Source organism: Spea bombifrons, chromosome 3 (assembly GCF_027358695.1).
Source record: "Spea bombifrons isolate aSpeBom1 chromosome 3, aSpeBom1.2.pri, whole genome shotgun sequence".
Taxonomy (NCBI): domain Eukaryota; kingdom Metazoa; phylum Chordata; class Amphibia; order Anura; family Pelobatidae; genus Spea; species Spea bombifrons.
The window spans coordinates 110,155,023-110,177,860 of NC_071089.1; the positions used below are offsets into that span (position 1 = coordinate 110,155,023).

General features: G+C 41.0%; 1 protein-coding gene across 1 annotated transcript in view; it reads right to left on the minus strand.

Moving 5' to 3' along the window:
• NBAS (NBAS subunit of NRZ tethering complex) overlaps positions 1 to 22,838 on the minus strand; it is a 253,053-nt gene that overhangs the window by 111,924 nt on the left and 118,291 nt on the right. Inside the window, exons 39-40 of the mRNA XM_053461340.1 lie at positions 11,829 to 11,905; positions 9,826 to 9,963 (exon numbers count right to left, since the gene is read on the minus strand). Of these exons, the coding sequence (XP_053317315.1) occupies positions 9,826 to 9,963; positions 11,829 to 11,905 (215 nt within the window). The remainder of the gene's footprint in view (positions 1 to 9,825; positions 9,964 to 11,828; positions 11,906 to 22,838) is intronic.

The window sequence follows — 22,838 nt, forward strand, 5'->3', positions numbered from 1 at the left end:
CAAGCCAACAGTCAAGTCCAGTTACTCAACTGAGTTGGGCAACTTGTCTACTCTCTGAACTCGACTGTCAACTTGACCCAAGTTGATTTGCCTGCCAAAAAGTTGAACTGACTGTTAGGTTGCAAGAATAACTCAATTAAACTCAACAGGACTGCCCAACTCAACCACTTGTACACTCCCCTGCTAACTTTAGCACAACTAACATAGACTAACAGACTTTTTGGTCGCCTACAGTAGCTTTGGACTCAACCCAGAGGGTCAATAGACTCAACCCAGAGGGTCAATGGACTCAACCCAGAGGGTCAATGGACTCAACCCAGAGGGTCAATGGACTCAACCCAGAGGGTCAATGGACTCAACCCAGAGGGTCAATGGACTCAACCCAGAGGGTCAATGGACTCAACCCAGAGGGTCAATGGACTCAACCCAGAGGGTCAATGGACTCAACCCAGAGGGTCAATGGACTCAACCCAGAGGGTCAATGGACTCAACCCAGAGGGTCAATGGACTCAACCCAGAGGGTCAATGGACTCAACCCAGAGGGTCAATGGACTCAACCCAGAGGGTCAATGGACATCTTGATACTCAATTCTACACCAACTCACTGCTCTGTTGCTCTTCAAGTTCATTTAGTCTTGTTTAAGCTTCACCTATTTCCATTTTAATTAGCCAGAGGGAGCAGAAGGCTCTGTAGTGCGCAAGGCGCTTGATCTAACCAAATGGTGCTGTTTTTTTTGTATTGAACAATTATGGATTATATGGTTCATAAAACAATTCCATTTACAAAAACAATAAATCTGCCAGTTTATGATTCAAGACGGTGGAATGAATTTAACTTTGTTCTACCTAAATTCAGGCAACAGAAAACAGAACACTGTCACACTCATACAAACAAGAAGTCATCCAATAACATCTAGTAATAAAACCAACACTGGTTTTATGCCTTTTTAGTCACCACCATTAGAACTGAACATTATTTCCAAAGAAACGATGTCTAAATTAATCTTAACTCTAATGAGTTGGGGGAATCACTTTTTCAGTTTTGCCGGTAACTAAAGCAGTCCACTCCTAATGCTTCCACAAACGGCCTCCTAAAATATAGCATGGTGGTGTGACATTATGATGTCACCATCGCTATGCATGGACAATAGATGAATCCCACTGGGTACATTCTGGCACCGCATTGAATATCATCAAGTCGGCTACTAAAAATACAAATTATAGATCACAATAACAGCATTATTGGGTTTTTCATTTTCCAGAACAGCAGAGATGTTTTAAACAAATACACACACTGTAAATGCATATAACAAACAAGAACAGAAGTAGGACATGAAAACAAGTTTGTTTGAATGCTGCAGTTTTGCTCGATGTAACACAATGGATTAGAACAGATTTTCTGATGTACTTGTTATCTTTATGTTACTTGCTGTTTAGCAGTACTATAGTCCCAAAAATATTTAAAACATGTAAAAAGAAAAAACAAACAAAAGAAAGAAACATTGCCAAGCGTAGGTGTTTATTAAGTGCTTTGCTGACTAGAACGCTTCTGAAGTTTAATTGAAAGCTGAACACAGGCATTGTTGTGTAGACAGTTTTGCGTTTAATTTGTACCCAAGTCATTGGGACCCCCAAGGCAGGGCTCAATAGATTTCAGGCACACGTGGAAGACTAAATGCTGTCATCTACATTCGGTCAGGAGCTGCTGCACTATTACTGCCGGCTCACGTGAACTTTGAAGGTTTAATGCGCTAACATACAAGCTGATGAATTGTTTTTAACAGGCGCTCATCCCCCAAAGGCCATCACGGCATTAATACTGAGCATGTGCAGTAAGCATACTTAAGTACACGCCTGATTTCAGTTGAAGCAGCCAGTGGGAGGAGAAAAACGAGGCTGTACTCTCCTTTTCTAACTCCAATAACTGAAGTATGCAAGCACAGACTCGCATGTAATAAAATGCATTGAGGTCCATAAAACTGGACATAATGTACATGTAAGAAAACAGACTACACCTTTAACCACCAGAACATTATCACATCTAAAAAGACCTGCTGTGTCAGTAGGATATCCCGACACCATTATATATATATATATATATATATATATATCTCAATATAAGAAAGAAGTACTTTGTACAAAATGAAGAAACAAAGGAACATATCCTAAAGAAGTTGAGCTGATTTGTTCTACACTGCAATGTGGATGTCTCAATGCTGGAACTCTCATATATAATCAACAAAAAAAAGAAAACAAAAATGAATAAAATGAAGTGTTCTATATGAAAATAAAACATTAACAATCGAGTCCTAGGTAATTACTAAACATCTTAATAGTCAACCGATATGCTCGATTTTAAATCATGTCCCGAGTCCACTGGCTACATGCTTAGTACAAAAAATAAACTCATCTCTTTTGAAGGTGAGAGGCACAACAAAAAGGTATCTTTCTGCTGACATGCTACCTCTTTAGTTGATAAGAACTGCCAACTCCGCCGAATTAAATGGACGGAAGGATCAATACTGCTCTGATCACTCAATTAAGACACTTTAGAAGGTAGAGGTCTATTTGGCACCTGACAAATCATTCACGACAGGAAGCCCTTTAGACACTATCAGGCATTTTCTACACGCTTTAACCCTTAAAGACATGATATATATATATATATATATATATATACATACATACATACATATCATGTCTCCTAGTCTCACCAGTCTATATATTAGTCTATTATATTATCACATATTTGACTCACTAAGTAAGTCAAAACATGCATTTATTTCAGATGAATTATACCAAGACACAATAAGAATGCCCAATTCTCCCTATAACCCTAGGGGAACGATATAACATTGTACTGTATTCAATATGTGATATGCATGCCTGTTACAGATGGTTTTTATTATCCAATGGAAAGGTGTAACTTGGCAGGAGTATTTCATCGGTTGTTATGGTGGGTGATAAGAATAAACGCGGTGCAATCTTAGTACCTTTACTTTTAGCTTTAAGGATAACCGTTTCCCTGACAGCTTTTGGCACAATTTTATAGCGTGTGCCATTTTTGGCAGTGAGATTTTTTTATTTACAGGTTGAGTATCCCTCATCCGAAATGTTTGGGATCAGAGTTATATCGGATAAGGGGTAATTACGGATAACAGATCTGTCTTCTCATCTGTGTCCGCTCCGTTCTTCAGGCTTCTCCCCGCGGTCAGAGAGCTCTTCCGGTGCGTTGTTCCAGTCCCCAGATTCCGGTACGGAAAAAAAAGACAGTAGCGCTCTGGGGAAGCCTGAACAGCAGACCGGAAGAGCTCTCGGACCGCGGGGAGAAGTATGAACAATGGAGCGACAGCAGGGAGAAGCGGAAAAGGAGGGGAGGAAACGATCTACTGAAGACAGGAGAGATCAGACACGTCTCTCCTGCCCTTTTTAAATTCCCTTTATCTGGAAAAAAAATTGGATTATTTTGGATAAGGGATACTCAACATGTATATACTTCTAGGTGAGAACAGTGGCAGCCTGTGGCAGCTCCTGCATTATCCAATCAGTTTCCTGCCTCGAGGTTCTCTCTCTTCTCTTTGCTAAACCTTTACTGAATGAACCAATTGACAACAAGCAGCAACTTAACAAAAGAGAACAGGGGAGAAACAATCATGCAGATATTAACCCCTTCGCGACCTTTGCCGGTTCAGGACCGTCATAACAAGAAGGTCACTAAATGACCTTTGACGGTCCTGAACCGTCAAAAAATTAAATAAGCTTAGAAAGTGATCAACGGCCTTGCTGCAATGCCTCGATGTCGAGGCATTCAGCAAGGCCGAGATCGGCATCGGGGGCCATGTCTGGCCCCTCCCCGGGGCGTCAACAGCCGCCATACATTGTATGGCGGCGGACGCCCGTTTTAAAAGCGTTTAGGAGGCGATCAACGATCGCCTCCTAAACTTAAATGGTGTCGCTGGAATGCCTCGATCAGGAGGCATCCAGCGACACCAAACACTTACCTTTAGGTGGGCTGTGACCGCTCCGGAGAGCGGTCACAGCCGCCGCTGCCGGTGATCTTCGCCATCAAGCAAGATGGCGGCGGCCCGGGAAATAAAACAATAGAGACGAAAAAGTTCGCTAGAGGGTCTCCAGACCCTCTAGAGAACTGGCTCCACTTGCTGGTTGAATACAGGTACTGCATTCAACCATGCAAGTCAATGGAGCCCAGCTTTCTAATCACTATGTGATTAGTAAAATAGTCAAAAAAAAAAATAAAAAATGGAAAAAAAAATAAAAAAAAATTTGCTAACATTTAAAAATAATTATGCAGTGATGTCACTAGATGAACCATCCAGTACCAGCAAAATGTGTAAAAAAAAATATAAAAAAAGTATTAAAAAAATAAAATAAAATTAAAAAATAAAGTTTATTATTTTGAGCAAGTGCTAAAATTTCTCAAAAATCTCAACAAAGAGTTAAAATAAAAGCACTTCAAATACCCAAGGGGTGTCTAATATATAAAAAAAATGGCTGATGGGGTAAATTGGAGTGGCCTAGCTCAAAGATAGGGCATAGGTACAGACTGACCAAAATGGAGAAAAAAAAGCGCACTTCCCAAATGTGGCATTTTAAATCTGAAACAACCCGACAAACCCATGCATGTCGGGTATCACTGCACTCAGGAGATGCTCCTGAACACACATTGGGGGGGGGGTTGACAGTGGCATATACCAGAACCTGTATATCTATAACTAAAGTACAATTTGTGTGAAAAAAAAAATAAAAAAAATTACTATTACAAAGTTTAGTTCTATAATTGGTGCATGGAAAGGGTTAAAATAACAGCATTTGGAATACCCTGGGGTGTCTAGTTTTCAAAAATATATGGTTTGAATGGGTTAAATTGAGTTAACCGGCTTCAAAGATGTTCCAAAGAGGAGATGTAGGCAGACTGACCAGATTTGTTAAAAAAGATTTGGAAATCATAAAACGCTGCTTGTACTTATTGCCCTATAACGTACAAAAAACAGCAAAAAAACATAAAAACATTGGGTATCTCTAAACTCAGGACAAGTAGTAGAATCTATTTAGCTAGTTTTTTTACTTGCTTTTTTAGGTGAGTAAAAGATTTTTCAAATAAAAGTCATAAAATGTCTTTTTTTTCAATTTTTCACCATGTTTTTTTTATTTTTTTTATAGTAAATAAGATGATACGATCAAAATAATGGTATCTGAAGAAAGCCCATCTTGTCCTGAAAAAAACAATATATAACTTATGTGGGTACACTAAATGGGTGAGGAGAAAATTACACCTGAACACAAGCACCACAAAAGTGTCAAAACAGCCTCGGTCCCACAGGGTAGAAAACGAAAAATGAGCCCGGTCCTTAAGGGGTTAAGGGAGATACCCGTTATTATTATACACAAACTCATTCATCTGTAAAAATGTCTAGTTTATAAAACTTTGGGAAAAGTGAAATATCTGCTTTAATCTACAGAGATTTTCAGCCACTCGTGTTTAAAAAGGAAAGGAATATAATGTGGCTAAAAAGGACAATTTTCCAGTATTTAGCATTAAAACGTGTTCACCGGGACTCTAGGTATATAACTTCATCCGCAAAGCAGCTGCAGGGGGGGGGGTGCATTTTAGGATTAAGTAATCCCTCTTGATTCGGGTTTTATTAGCATTTAGAAATATCTTTTTATTAGCGAGTATTAAATAGTGCCGCAGCGCAAGCAATGATTAGCTGACAATTAGGTTTATGAAAGATACATTAGCTGACAATAAAATTTATCTCCAGGAATCCATACTGAATGCTCATTCTGCTTTTATATATTTTCATTTCAGACTTTTAATACTCTTAATATTGTTTTTTCTGATTGCGCAAGGGAGAGGAAAACTGATTACAACATTACGGATGGGGCTGTTTTAAATGACGTTTTTAAATTGTATTTTATAATTAAGTTATAGGCTCTCACATTACCCTTCCTAATGTTACATTTTGAGTTCTATGCTTTGATTTTATTATTTCTTTATATATTGTGTTTTAGTCAATGGATTAAAGTCCCCAGAGTATTATCTACTCTGTTTGTTTTTTTGGGACGATGTAATTTATGGAATTTATATAACTAATGTAGAGATGTAGAAATAGTTGTTTGCCGAATAAACTCTTCTGTACTATGGGCTGTAGCTGCAGATATGGCTACTAATCAGCTCGGTGTGTGGCGTGTGCCTAGAGAAAGTCACCCCAAATGTCACATGTAATATATTGAAATTATAAAATGTGCACCCCTGATGTCCCGTGTCACAGAAGAACATAGACCAGAGGGGATCAAAGGTTTTGGAGTGATAAAGGCCCATTGGAACACAGGAGTGATGCGCATACCTGGGAACTTCTCGGGTCCAGCTACCCGGAGCCTTCCCTTGCAGGACGCGGCCAGGACTGCACACGGACGTCAACGGGAAACACCCCCATTTTAAGGAAAAAAATGGGTGGGGAGCGGGGAGTGTCAAGACCCGGAGGAGCAACGCTCACCCGGCAATCTCCGGGTCAACCCCGGAGAGTTCCCAGGTATGGTGATGGGCGTGATAAAGGGCCATTGGAACACAGGAGTAATAAAGGGCCATTGGAACACAGGAGTAATAAAGGGCCATTGGAACACAGGAGTGATGGGAGTGATGAAGGGCCATTGGAACACAGGAGTGATGGGAGTGATAAAGGGCCACTGGAACACAGGAGTGATGGGAGTGATAAAGGGCCATTGGAACACAGGAGTGATGGGAGTAATAAAGGGCCACTGGAACACAGAAGTGATGGGAGTGATAAAGGGCCTCTGTACGTCTATGAAAAGATTATATTAAAAATCAGCCGTTTTCAGCTACATTAGTCATTTACAACACTAACCCCATCTGCGCTGGATTTCTGATCCACTTCATGTTATTTTAATGGACAAAATTTGATTTTCTTTCGAAAACAAGGAAATTTAACCCCAAACGTTTGAATGGCAGTCTGTGTGTGTTGCAGCAATGGTATGTCAGTCGGCCCCAATGCCAGTTTTTTTTTTTTGTAAAAGGTATTAAAAAAAATAAAAAGAAAAAAAAAATCAAAAAACTAGAAACCCCATCATTCCAGACATCAGCATTTAATACAAACTTTTCCAAAAGCAAATACATTTCTGGAACGAAGGTTTAAACGTAGATATTGACACAGATGCTAATAATGCAATCCCGACAAACTAAACGATAAGTAGGTTTCTATGCCGACGATGACTTTTGCCACGGCCGATTCCGTGCTGCTTTCTCATACCCCGGTGCTGGGTTATATTTAAGTGTTTAGAAACACATAATCCGTCCCGCTACGTCTCCCGCTTGCTCCACACGCCGTATTATAGAGACATACATGTACCGGGCAGCGGCGACCTTGGGTTATTATTTATTTTGAATGTCAGCCGGTATGCGATAGTCCACGCTGCGCCAGGAGCCGGTAAGGTGTGTTGGAGAAGATAAAGATTACTCCTGCTGTTAACACCGATACATCGTGTAACAAGCATTACCCTGTGACCCGGACTAAGCTTTTCACGCCGCTCAAGAGACTTTTGTCATTCCAAGCAACAGAGTGAAGACAGTTTGAGCGCGATGGCCGACCGTACCAGGACTCGCTGTTACCTTATTACAAGTTCGTATACAAGTTATCCACGAGTTCTATAACTTATACTCTACAAAAGATGTGATATTTTATTAATCGAATATAATTAATATATTAAATTGTGCCAAAAAGTAGCAGTTTTGTTTTTTGTAACGCTACAACCTGTTGAAACGTCATTCCGGCAGGAACGATCAGCAAGGAAAAGCGGCTTTATTCTTCAAAGTTTGAAAAATGCCTTTTAGATCTCCATAGCAGGGCCGTTTCTCCTTCCGTACCGGTCTTAACGTGTATTAATGCTACGGTCATACCGTGTATCGTCAGCTTTAATGTTATTGTTCATTTTCACTGTCCGTCTGGCCAAAAAACGGAGGGATGAATACGTTCCGTAACGCCAGCATTTCCTACAAGAACTCATCCAAAGAGGACCAAGGGGTCACATTATTTAGGTAAAGGGTGTCGTACAGCCCTTTTATTCATCTTTATTGGTGATCGTTGTGGCCATGTCTAGAAATCCTTCGCTGACTTGTGTGAAGACCTTGCCCACGGTAATGAAATTACTCGACCCATGACTTACAAGCACAGCCCTTTAACATCAATAGAGAAAAGATGTCTCCATACGAGGAGCAATAGGGAGACAAGTGTATTCTCACTTACTGCCACAGGTCAGCTAACAGAGTTTCTCCACTGGGATTTATGGTTATCAGGAAAAATGATTGGGAAATTGGAATTTAACCTGATATATTTCGTCCAGCGCCTCTCTGGAAGTCCATTATTCAAAATGAGTTCAATCTCTGTGCTATCTATTTTTAAGAATGATCATGTCACCAGAGGACACCGAATGAACAAGCACTAGACAGTACATACTGGACACACTAAGCTACATGCTTTACTGAAAGGCTAGTAGATAAACGTAACGACCTCCCAGCAGATGTGGCAGAGACTAATTCAAGGACGGATATTAAACATGTATGCATATGACTATTTAGGAACGAGGACTGATTAAACTGAGTCTTTACATCAGGAAAAATGGGCCAATTATACGGATAGGTCTGACCCGCCGTCAAATTCTAGGCTTCTATGCTTCTCCGTAGTAGCAGACATTTTTACACCGAGGGCAGCACTGGGAGAGGCGCGGCAAAAAACTAACACCGCCCATGAGGAACAGGATTTCTCTGCTCCTCCCGCAAACATCTACGTAACCTCGTACAGTAAGGAGAAAAGGGACATGATGTCATATAATGCAGTTTGCACCGTAGCACGGAGTACCCACTCTCATCTGACTCTACTCTCATGGAGGGTAAATGTGTCAGGGCGTGAGAGATGTTACCCTACATCCCTACATGATTTGGATAAAATGTGAATCCAAACGGCCAGGAACCAAAATTTGTTGCCCGAAAACAACCCCGGCAAAAACTAAACAAAAATATCATCCTTAGCAATTTTGCTTGCCGTGCACGTCTAATTACACATATATATACGTATATATACACACACACGCACACTCAACCTCAAAGCAACATTTGGTTGTGTGCGGCTCAACCCACAATACATAAATCTCCACAAAACACTGCGCTCGCCGGGTGGATTTGTATAAAGACCTGCGTGGGCTGAAACGTCGATCCGCACTACAAATAACAAAGCCATTTAAAGGCCCGACTTATTCTGTGGATATATATATATATATATATATATATATATATATATATATATATGGATATATATATATACATAGTCATCAATTAGCGACGTCTGATTCTTTATCCAATAAGTAAATCTGATTTTAGCGAAACCGAAGCTGCGATTTCAGTGCCGTTGGTCAGAGACATTCATTTATATAACGAACATCTAAAATCCCTTTACAAGCCCCAAAACAAAATCCGGAAATAGCAGTTCTCTTTCGTTGTAATATAATAGATATCATCCGCCGGCACAAGCCCGAGACATGTCAGCCTGCGAGGTGTCAACTAGTTTTAAGTGAGCAATGGAAATTCTACCTCGAATGCAGCAATGTACGAGCTTATCAGGTATATCTAGCACCATTCATAGAGATTATAAATCCGAAACGTAATATTAAACCAGTAGTTAAAAGGCATGAAAAAAAAAAGAGCTTTTTTTTAACGAGGTGTAAGTGATGCAGTAAAGCCTTCCAGCAGATCACCTGTGAAAGCGCGAAGCCGCGGCCGCCGCGTGAACTCACCCTGTAGAGAGGATGGCACTTGTCCTTTAAGCACGGTGCCAAGTGGGCATAGATCTGCAGGCTGTAGTAATAAGCCGCCAGCTGGAGGGATAACGCCGAATGCGATTGCTTTTCAAAGCACTTGTTGGCGTCGACCACCTAGGAATAACGAGAGAGACGGGATTGACTTGGCGGAAGAAAACAGGTCAGCCTTTGATTTAAAGCCATTTCTCCGGTGGAGTGGCTGCCGCGCTCGCGGTAATGGTTTACAAGCTGCCGAAGCCTGACTAATTAACAGCTTTCCAAAACCCTTTTCACATCATCTTTACGTAATTAGGTTGGACTTTACCCATTTCATTCGGCGACGGCGCTTTATTACCGTCATTAGCTCATATTATTATTATTATTATTATTATTATTATACTATTCCTCCCTTTTAATACAGGGAAGCAAGCCCGTCTGAAGCACTATTCACATCAGAGGCAGGCAGCGACTATCGTGGAGGCCGTCGTGGGACTACAACTCCCATGAAGCTCAGCTACCATAAAATAAATAAATTAATTAAAAAGAAGGAAATGCTGTTTCTACAGCCAGAGATTTTTGTCAGCAACCACTGGAAAAAAAGCTGTTGATGCCAACATCAAACTTCTGGAGTGAACTATTAATGCACATATTATTATTATTTTATTATTATTATTAATTTATTTATTAAAAGTGTTCTTCGAAAAAAAGGAGTTAGTGTGAATTACTTGTCAATTATGGGATACAGGAAACCAAATAAAATACACGGCACGTTAAATATCTATTTAGAGATCCGGAAAATAACAGGACCGTAAAGCCGTTAATAAACGCCTTTGTCCCGTACTGCAGCTTCTCTTGCATTTAGTAAGTTATTTGTAGGCTGGGATGAACAGGAAAAAATAACCAAGTTTAAAAGGGGATTTCTGATTGGCTTCCTGGCAATAATCTGACGTTCAATGCAAATAACACATTTTTAGGTCTCTAAATTTAAACTTTTACACAAGCTGACGTTTAGCTAAAGAAATATCGTCTCTTTAACGGAGATTTCAGTAGGACGGCAGCTACTTGTGTTAGTAATCCTAATCTTGGTATTTCCAAGGGGCAGTTTGCGGTCCCCTGCAACCTGGCCAACAAATAATTTATATTAAAGTACATTAATATGTATTTTTTACCTGCAGAAAGAAAAAATAGCCACTTGCCTTTAAGAGAAGTTGTAGCGCACGATACCTGGGTTTGACTTGCAGTCTCTGGTGAAGTACCGTTTCCCTGGGTCTCCAAGTCAGTCTCCTCTTTCTCCGGGGCAGGGGGGTGACATTTAGCCACATCGATGCTCTGCCCAATTCCCTTCCCAACCAAAATAATGATACCTTTTTGCACATAGATAACCACGCCCCCTGCGCAGGTATGCCCTCCAAGGGCACAGATAACCACGCCCCCTGCACAGGTATGCCCTTTAAGGGCACATATATAACCACGACCCCTGTGCAGGTATGCCCTTTAAGGGCACAAATAACCACGCCCCCTGAACAGATATGCCCTCCAAGGTATGCACAGCTCTCTCTACTGTCTGAATTTGGGTCCACTTTTGGCTGCTTGAAGTTGCCAATTTTAGGAAGAAACGCTCTCTCGTTGGAATCTATGAAACTGCTTTCTATGTGTGCACGAGCGGGGGCGTCGCATTAAAGCCCCCCCGTTAAGGCAAGGCGGTTCCACAGAATCTCCTCCATGTATCTACAATAAGCTATAAAGGGGGCAGCGAGCTATGATTTGCATTAAAGTGTATGTGATGGCTGGAGTATATTATGAGCACGATATGAAATAATATTATTTTAGGTGAAATCTGTCATCTATCCCTCACACAGAGCAGCCTCTTAAATCTCTTGCAGAGAAATCAGATAAAGGCAGGATTTCAACCGTTTTTCTAAAGAAATTATCATTTTTTTATGATCATTGCAAACTCATGGAAAATGGATACAGAAGAGAAGCGAAATATATAAAGGCACCTGTGGTAACGCCAGCAAATAAGCCAATGCCAAGGTGGTATCGTTCGGCAGCGTGTCGCTCGCCAGCTGCAGGAGAACTGGGGAGAAAAAAAGAAAGAATAAGGAATAATTAGTGATTTACGGTGAATCGGCGAGCCTTTTCTAAAGCAGGGATGTTTAGCAGCTAGCAGTAATTGTTATTTGCAGGTTTTCATGTAACGGCTATGGACGTTTGATTCATGCGCCGACCACGGCTGATCACACCGCAGCGCTGTCTTATGATAATTGTCAGAGAAAATATTTTCCGGTAACATCTAAACACGGCGAAACAGCTGCTGCGGCAGATTGCGGGAGCGCACGGCGCGCACGTTTCTCTGAGATAATCAGCGGGCTGTAAAGGAGAAGGTACCGCACGGAGTGACTCTAGGATAGGTATAAAGAGGAAACAAACGGGGGTTAATGATGGCCGGGATTCGCAGCCCGATAAAAATTAAAGAGGCAACAAATTAGGAGCTCCTCAGGTGTTACGGGATCGCTACAGAAACAACAGGTGAGAAACTAGAGGGAGTCGGGGTGTATAACACAAGAGGTAATAGAATTCATCATCAATGACGAAATAACCTTCATGGTGCGGGAAAACACCATGGGAGATACCTATGTGTACAGAAGGGCAAGAGGAGGACGTGGTGAGAGAGCCCAGAATGCCCATTCTCTGGGCTGCTCACACTTTATATTGAATAAATAACCCCCATATCAACGCTATCACACCTATTAATGATCGCCTCAGATAATAAAGCTAATATTTCATAGCACAATTGGCTAAAAGAGGGGAACAAAAGAAAATCCAATCATATTCTTTGATTGATTACACAATTTCATGAATGTTTGTGCTGCTAATGTGTGTGTCTTTAATTCTTACACCAAATTCTCTAGCAGGCAAGTCCAGCCCCGGTGAACCATGCAGGAAGCAGATTATCTACAAGAAGGGGCTTATCTTTTTTTTACGCAGTTAACATGCTTTGGGGGGATTTATGCCGTTTTGATAAGACGTACTAAAGATTAGTTTCAATCCCATAGAAGGTAAGCAGAATGCACATCCATTCATGACAAGTCAGACCGACTCCTCTGAACGACAGATCTCAGGTACTGAATTAATAAATAAAGATATGGTTATAAATATAGAATACAATGTTATTTAGGGGGTAAAATAACTTGCCCACCCAGGAGCATATACAGAAATCACGCTGCTTAGATATGTTAGTGAGTGGCAGGTTGCACTCATGTCCTACAGCTTCTACTGAGAACTTTGAAGACCTCAGAGGTCATATTAGTCCTTTATTGTCACGCTCCACGCTCTTGGACATCAGTAATAGGTTTCTTCTATCATTACCCTTAATGCTCATATAGTATAAAACTCAAAAGGTAGAAGAATGCAGAACATTTAACTCATTGGATGTGGAACTTGCTTTGGAACTTGGGATGGCTCCTGATACCAACAGCTCTGGACACGTTTAGGTCATATTAGACCCTCGCTCATAATGATGGACTCAGAGAAGTGGGAGTTTGAAGGAGACTCGCAGTTTCATCCGTATGGACTGTAAAGGGCCAATGCTGACAAGTTTCTCCTACAAGGAAGGCTGAGCTGACCCCAAAAATGTATAGCCCCAAAATTGGCTGCGGAGCCAACCAAATTCATAGCAGGATAATCTCACCGCAAATGGCTCTTTATAAAGCATGTCCGTGAGTTATTACCGCAACTTTAATAATTTGGGGTCTCATGGAGAGAATAAAGCCCAAGAGAACCACTAACCACTCAACTACGGGCTGCTGCAAAGATGGTACTTTTGTTTATTGAATGCTGAAAAAAAAATAAGACTTGCATCTAAAACTTAGGGATCCGGATCTTTCAGAACGCCAACTGCTGCATCGAAAATCTAAACAATAATTACATTTGCCATAAAAAAAAACAGGGGAAATAATTGTACATCTGCTCGCAGAAAGAAGAGAGGAGACAAAATGTTGCATCTCTAATTGTGCCTCATTCTTTACTTGCACCGAAGGCCAAGCGGAGAGCGAACGAGTTCACTTTATGGTTATGTTTATTACACGCCTCGGAAAATAAGTTTAAATTGTGGTCAATGTCATAAAACGCAGTGGAGTAGGTAAATACAATCCAAAATAAATGATGTGTTAACCAGCCCCTCCCCCACCCCACCAAATAGTCATTCAGTATAATAGAGTTTAGCCTGTCAAGGTTAGCCCAGCCACACGCTGACATTTCAGCAACGGACCGACGGTGCTGCAGCCTAAGGAGAGAACATGCGAATTAAAGAATTAAGGGACAGGGGTGGGACTGACCCGGAAATTCATAGCCTACATGTTCATAAATCATAAGCAATGGGTGCACACGTGTTTTAGGCATATGCACAGTGAACAGTATGTGCATTTTTTCCTGTACATGCTGACTTTCCCACATTCACACACACACATTCACACACACACACACACCCCAGAACTGAACTCTCGTCATATTCACAGAACCTGTGCCCCCAACTCGCTGAACACCAGCACGGTCAGTGTCCGGGTCTCTGATCTCCCAATAAGCAAACGATCCTGTGGTTTTAGGAATGTCTGAGGGACCAGATGGGAGGGGCTTAATTACAGCCCCTCCCACTCACATCTATTCTCCATCCATGTGGCAGTACTTCCCACTTGCCCCTAATTTTCCTCTTATGCCGATGTCATACGTTTAATATATTGATACAACTGTATGTACGTTGCTCCTTAGCATACGAGGTTCGCAGTCTGGTACATACTAACTACATGTGTTCTAAAGCTTTGAGTATGACAGCATCCAGTACCAAAGGGGAACTCTGTATCCGTTAAATGTTATCGCTGTCTGCAGTAAGACGTCCAGGAGCCGTTCTTGTAATGTTCGGAACGTGAGCCCCTGACAGGAACCTGGGCCTGGGACAGCGTAATACAGAGTCAGGGCCCAGAACTCTGCCTTAAAGGCTCTTATTGGGGTCAGCGCAAGGCAGTCGGCTGATGAACTTCAACACGCACTATCATCATATTTTATTTATATAGCGCCAACAATTTCCCCAGCACTTCCTACGATACATATGTTCAAAGGGTCTGATGAAACTAGGACCGATATACATTAGATAAAGAGCGTCCGGACTAGTGATGGGAAGTTCGGATCATTAAAGTGAATCGGATCATTTCGATTCGTTCACTGAAATGATCCGATTCATGATCCGGATCTTCGGATCACTCAGTGTGTCTGCACGGAGTTACTGTTTTCCAGTAACTCCGTGCAGGCACACTAACGATTAGCCCCGCCCCTTTCATTATGAATCCTCCCCCCTGCCTCCAGTGATGTCAATGAAGGCAGAGAGTCGTTCAAAGATTCGGATCTTACAGGGATCCGAATCTTACAGTGATCCGGATCACTGTAAGATCCGGATCACTGTAAGATCCGGATCATTGTAAGATCCGGATCATTGTAAGATCCGGATCATTGTAAGATCCGGATCTTTGAACGACTCTCTGCCTTCATTGGCATTGTAATCATTCAGAGAATGTCACCATACTGTTATAAATAATACATTCATAATCACTGCCCCAGGATTTACATTCCCCTTTACCTGCAACTGCACCTTAAGCTAACTTTATTAAATTAATTAAATTAACCCTCACCATTAAATTAACCCTAAACACCCCATCAACCATGACTGCCCTAAAATTAACCCTTAACACCCCATCAACCATGACTGCCCCTAAAATTAACCCTTAACACCCTATTAACCATAACTGCCTCCAAATTAACCCTAAACACCCCATTAAGCATAACTGCCCCTAAATTAACCCTAAACACCCCGTTAAGCATAACTGCCCCCAAATTAACCCTAAACACCCCATTAAGCATAACTGCCCCCAAATTAACCCTAAACACCCCATTAAGCATAACTGCCCCCAAATTAACCCTAAACACCCCATTAAGCATAACTGCCCCCAAATAAACACTAAAGACCCCATTAAGCATAACTGCCCCCAAATTAACACTAAAGACCCCTTTAAGCATAACTGCCCCCAAATTAACACTTAAGACCCCATTAAGCATAACTGCCCCCAAATTAACCCTAAACACCTCATTAAGCATAACTGCCCCCCAATTAACCCTAAACACCTCATTAAGCATAAATGCCCCTAAATTAACACTAAAAACCCCATTAAGCATAACTGCCCCCAAATTAACCCTAAACACCTCATTAAGCATAACTGCCCCTAAATTAACACTAAAGACCCATTAAGCATAACTGCCCCCAAATTAACCCTAAACACCTCATTAAGCATAACTGCCCCTAAATTAACACTAAAGACCCCATTAAGCATAACTGCCCCTAAATTATCCTTAAACACCCCATTAAGCATAACTGCCCCCAAATTAACACTAAAGACCCCATCAACCATACCAATTTATTAGGTAATTTATCTGGAGTACATGCAATTAATTTAGGGGCAGTTATGGTTAATGGAGTATTTAGGGTTAATTTCAGGGGCCGTTGTGGTTAATGGGGTCTTTAGGGTTAATTTCAGGGGCCGTTATGGTTAATGGGATCTTTACGGTTAATTTCAGGGGCAGTTATGGTTGATGGGGTATAAGGGTTAATTTTATGCTGATGATTGAGGGTTAATTTAATTAATTTAATAAAGTTAACTGTAGGTGCAGTTATAGGTAAATGGGGGCAAACTCAGGGGAATCTAAATCCTGGGGGCAGTGTGAACATTATTAATGTATTTATTTATTAATGTATTTATTTATAAAAGTATGGTATCAGTAATATTCTCTGAATGATTCGAATCTCTGTAAGATTCGGATCCTTGTAAGATCCGGATCCCTGTAAGATTCGAATCATTCGACTCTTCGGTTCATTCGACTCTTCGGTTCATTCGACTCTTCGGTTCATTCGACTCTTCGGTTCATTCGACTCTTCGGATCATTCGACTCTTCGGTTCATTCGACTCTTCGGTTCATTCGACTCTTCGGTTCATTCGACTCTTCGGTTCATTCGACTCTTTGAACGACTCTCTGACTCTATGAGTCATCGTTCCTGTGAGAATTAATGAGCTGTAATCTGACCCCAGAGTGCTCTGCAGATGACTCACAGCTCTAGGATCAGGTTACAGCTGCATGATGATTCACAGACTGAACCGCTACAAACGAATCGTTCAGTCTAGTGAACCGACTCATCCGGATCACTAAAAAGAACCGGATCAAATGAACGATTCGTTCATGATCCGGACATCACTAGTCCGGACCACACGCTTACAATTTTATCTGGCACGCGTCACACATGCTCCATATAATGGTTTCCCTGCAGCCACGAATTACAGAAACGCATCTGAAAAGCAGCCACCCCATCACCGCCATCATGATGGAGCGCTTCCATTACAGAGATCAAACAACAAAGGGAGCCAAATTCCCACAAAGACCTCAACACGCTGCATCATAAATAGTGTATTTTATCAAATAGTTAATACAATTTATTGTTCGTCGCCTAAAATTAGAACATTGGCATCCAGCTCTTTTATATATACCTGAACCTTTCAATACAGAATAGAAATAATGATAGACATGTTTTATGGCTTCCCCCTATTGTCCATCACCTATAGAATTATTCTGCCCGTCGTCCCATTCACGTCCCCTGTGTTCGCCTTGAACTAATCAGTTTTCGTGTCAATGGCGGATATTTATTTCCGAGCACCCTTGAATCGTTAGAACTGGGTTTTCCAGATGTGATTTTTCAGTGGCCCCTCTTTGCCGGTGTGACAGCGGGAGTTTTATTTAGAAGCTGCGAACAAATGCGAACCGTGTGGCGTTCGGTGATTAATGGACCCAGGACTCGCAGGTTTATTTGGAACATATATTTTGTGTTCTGAGTTTCCTACACACGCCACGCATTGTTTCTCATCACGTTACTGATGTATGATAGCATTCAACATATTACACGCTAGCATGGGATTTATTGCCTTGATAAAATGGGATTTGTCACTTGCTGTATCGGTTAGAGCAGAACATGTATTCCAAACACTCCGTCATACAGCATGCCTCATGGGGTCTATAAGAGACATTGGGGAACAGATATAATATAGGGGGGAGAACATGTCGGGTCCTTTGAGAGAATGTCCTGACTTTGATTTCCGCAAAGGTTTAGAAATATAGTATAAAAGGCAAAAGCGAAACAGGTGCTTGTGGCTTGGATATTATGTGTTTGTCTCAACACATGGGAGGTCATTTCTGTCATCAATCCCCGATTAGCTGGGACTGGTCCTACTACCAGGTATTGGGGTTTTCTGGAAAAAGAAAATGCTACATACACATATATATATATATATATATATATACACACACACACACACACACACGCGTGCGCACAAGAGCAACTTAGTTTCCCGTTAGGTAAGGTTATCCTTTATTTTGTGTCCTTGTCTTAGGATGGGTTGAGGTGAAGATAAAACGTATCAATGTTTTGTTCTTTGTTCCCAAACAAATTTTGGTGTTAGGTTATCACAAGCTGCTGCTGGAAACACACGTTTGGATTATGGTTTCAAAACATAACTTGTACAGTATTTTGGTGCGTGTGAACATACATATGCTCTATTTTTTTTTATACACAGACCTTAGTTGTGCTCGGGTATAGATCTATCTATCTATCTATCTATCTATACACACATACATATACACACATACATATATATATACATATATATATATATATATATATATATATATATATATATATATATATATATATACACAAGAAATTGCTTATGGTTAGTGGCACACAATCTCACTCTCCCCTTTACCAGGTGTCACTTAACCCTAGGCTCACCCCGACACATAACAATGTATGCCAATACACACTCACATGCCAACACCGCACACTAACACCCTGCACACTAACACCCTGTCCACATACTCACTCCTTCCAGTGCGATGTAGTCACTCATGCTTCCATAATCAAAATACTACTAGTGTGACGTCACACAACACTGCGTTACGCGATTCCTTCAGGACCTGACCTTTTTGAAGAATTTTAAAGGGGGCAGTTGTCTTGCTAAACACAAACTAGTAACAGATTTGTAACCATCAGTTTACATACATTTATTTTAAATATCCCAAAACTTGGTCATGGCATCTACATGAGAAATGTTGTGTATATCGGGAAAACTGACTTCAGTAAAGACATTTTATCAAGGATGAGAGAGAAGAAACAGGAGATGGCAGCGAGACAAAGGGGGGGGGGACAAGTGAAATAAGGAAACGAGGAGCTCTGGGCACGTGAACTCGGAAGGAACTTACTCGCTAAATCAGTTATCAAAGTGCGCGCAGATGAGTTCTGCAGGACTACAACTAAGGGGCACACACGCTCCATAATAGTGAAATTATAGACCACAAAGCTGACAATTAGAGAGTCGCTCTCTAGGGGGCCTCCTTCAGAAATAAACATTTAATTTGGAACCCAAGTACACTGTGAAATATTATACAGAGTTCTAGATGTTCTAATAACAGCGTATAGAAGACAAGCTCCAAGGGTAATGAATGTGAGACAGATTTGTTAAAATGGTGGTATTTAAATTAATACATAATCGGAACGGTGCGGTTTTGGCTTCCAGTTGATTGCTGTCAAAGTTTGTTCCACTAAACGCTTTGATTAAGTATATTATGGCTTTGTTTGCTGCTCTAAGCTTCCTCCTACGTGATTTATCAACAAAAAAAGTAACAGGTGCAGCTCGCTACAGACCGTGGCTGGCTGCCATCATCACAAGTAGTGCCTGTCACATGTAACCGCTACAAAAAGTACACCGCGCTCTGCGGAAAAAAGGAAAAGAAAAACAAAAGTGAAAAATTCAAACATATTCAAGTGGGGAAAGCAGGGCTCAGGCTTCCTTCCGTTAACACTTTCACTCCCAGAGCAGCTTTGCTGAGGAAAAAGAATGTCTGTGCAAGCAAAAAAAGTGAAATGGTTGAAAAGTGATATTCTTGTTTTTTTTTTTTCTCTCAGATGATTATTGTGGATTCTATTGAGACGAAAACATTTTATTAACCCCTTAAGGGCAATGCATTGTGAGCCTGTACGTGTACGGGCTTTGCCGTGAAGGGGTTAATTGGAATCAACAAATCAAGGAATGAGCCCACAGCCAGCAGACACACACTGCACCATCTTTAAAATCCTATTAAACATCTCAAGTTTAAATAGGAAATTATATCGCTTAGCCTGTCTAGGCTGCTGACTCATTGCTTTGCTTTATGTTCGTATAAAACTGTTGTATCCCAACTGTCCCCTTTCCCATGGGGCAGTCCTGATTTTCGGGCATTGTCCCTCTGTCCTGCCATGCCGTCGGGACAATAGAGATCCGTGCTGTTGCAGTACAGACCTCCATCGTAGCGCCTATGTGGCCATCTTACTATGAACTAAACCTGAGCAGGTTGTCCCGTCCTGGCCAGGAATCCATCCCGCGTACAGCCCCGTGTCTCCCCGACTCAGTCCTGCTCCTTGCTTGCCTCCATCCACATCCCCAAAAGGTGTCATTTTACCATCACCCCAAAATGTGTGTTCTTGCTAAGGGTTCGCTCTCTCTTTATGTATTTATTAAAGTTGAATCAAACCTCAAAACTACATCTAAACGATCATGAATATGTTTATATGATTATAGCCCTACTGTGTCCGTAAGTGTGCTGCATATAAAAATAGCGGGAACGTATAATGCTAAAAAGCCCAGCGACTTTAAATGTGGATTCCCTCCTTTGGCACATTTATCATTATGAATCCACGCCACAGGATGCCAAATATTAGTCCTAATGGCTCCCACCTATATATACACATTTCGATGTCCGCTGATTAATTGGCATTTCAGGTCTGCCTCCCTCGCAAGCTGTAAGTTTTCTGATAAACACACACAAAACGCGAGTCCAAATTCCCATTTGCCGAAACAGACATCTCTCCGAACGACAATGTTTTGGGGCAGGTTGAATAAGGCCAATTAATATGTTATCATGTAAATGTCCTCAGAAAGTGCAGAGATAAAAAGTACAATTCTTAAACTGGAGAATATTTTAATGACTATAGATCTATTTTCCTTTTTAAATGTGCGCAAAACAATGTATCCGCGTGAGCAATTCTGTGCGTGAAAAGATATAGATCTCGCCATTCACTGCGCCAACAAAAGACAAACAGGTGCTAGCCACTCAAATCGCCCGTTTAGCTGTGCTCTCATTCACTTCGGATACAGAAAGGAATACATAAGTGTCATTAACTGTGAACAGAAAAACATAATACAAAACTACTTATAGCAGTGACTAATATATAGGCATACACACACATGGTTAAGGAAAGGGTTAATGTTCATACGCAACATCTATTTGTCATTAGGTAGAATGAAAAACATATATTAATAATATGATTAATTAGATGCTACACAAGGGCATCATTACATGTATATAAGTTTTATAACTATATATATACACACACATAAAATATATATATATATATATATATATAAAAATATATATATCACACACACATTATTGCTACTTTGCGACACTCAAAACGAAACTGAACATTGCAAGATGGCTATTGCCCCGACCATACACCACCAAAGGTATTCTTCTACCTGGAACGTTGGGGGCTCTGGGAATGTACTTAATAATGCAAATAATGTGTTTTTTTATTATCTGCTCTATATTCTACAACTACCAGCTGCCCAGGACCCCAGTTTCTCGTTCTCGGGTTACCGCGCTGTGTGTTTTTAAGAGCTCACGCTTCAAACTCAGAAATAATTAACTCCAGCAATTGTTAAATTAAAACTTTCAGATTCTTTAGGCAGAACAGGGTGAGTGTGGCTTGCGGGGGATGTAATTTACCAGAATTATTATATTTTATTTATAGAGAGTCTGTAGCACTGTTACAATACGAGGAGAAAACAAAATTAATAACATTAAAACTGATCCGTAAAAATGAATAAAACCGAAACCAGACAACAACGTGTTCCCTGCCCCTGAAATACACGGATCCAATGTATCCGCGTACATATAATCTGATGATATAATGGCGACGTGACACCTCTTTTCTCTACTAAGCCACTTTTGTATTTTATGTGCACAGTGAAGGAGTTAACTAATAACTAATCACAAGTGAAGAAAACCTGCGTACCCCGGGAAACGATTTCCCCCGGTCATATTATATGACTAAAGCCATCGGAGATATGAAGTTTTAAAGCAATCGTTTCCCAAATACATACATTTTAGAAAAATACTCCTGTTTAGTGCGTCATTCCCAGTAATGCAGTATTAGTGCTTTTCTGACACGGCCCCCGGTGCCAGCACTTAACCCCAAGAGTGATAAAAGCCCTGGGAAAGGGTGACCTAGGCACAGGTAACAGTCGTGTATTCTTGCCAGGCGTGGCAGGTCCAAGAGATTGCTCAAAATGCCCCATTTGCACTATGGAGGCCTGCGCGGATCTGGTTTAGAGGTGGTTTATCGGGTTATAACGTCATATCATGGTACTTTGTGTTAAGAACAATGTCTGCTGGGGGAGTGTGTGTGTGGATAGTGCCTTGGATGAGGGTAAAAGTGATGAGTATTATTATTATTATTATTAATTGTTTTATATAACGCCATTATATCCCCTAGAGCTGTACAACAGGTAGACAGGACTTAACAAGTAGTCTATAACAGAACAATAGGTGAGGAGGGCCCTGCTCAAAGAGCTTACAATCTAGAGGTCGTATGCTATTTTTTCCAGTTCGCATAAAGGTGCTGCCGGCTGCACGCTGGAGTGATGTTGTGCTGATGTCGGCCTCGGTATGTAGCACACATAGACTAGCATGCTTTCATTCTTCTTAGCCATGTAGCGATCAGAATATTTACACACGCAGAAAAAAAAAAAACAACACCGAGAGGAATGAATAATGGATCAGATCAAGTTCCAAAAGACGTTTTCAAGCGTTCTCTCCCACAGCAT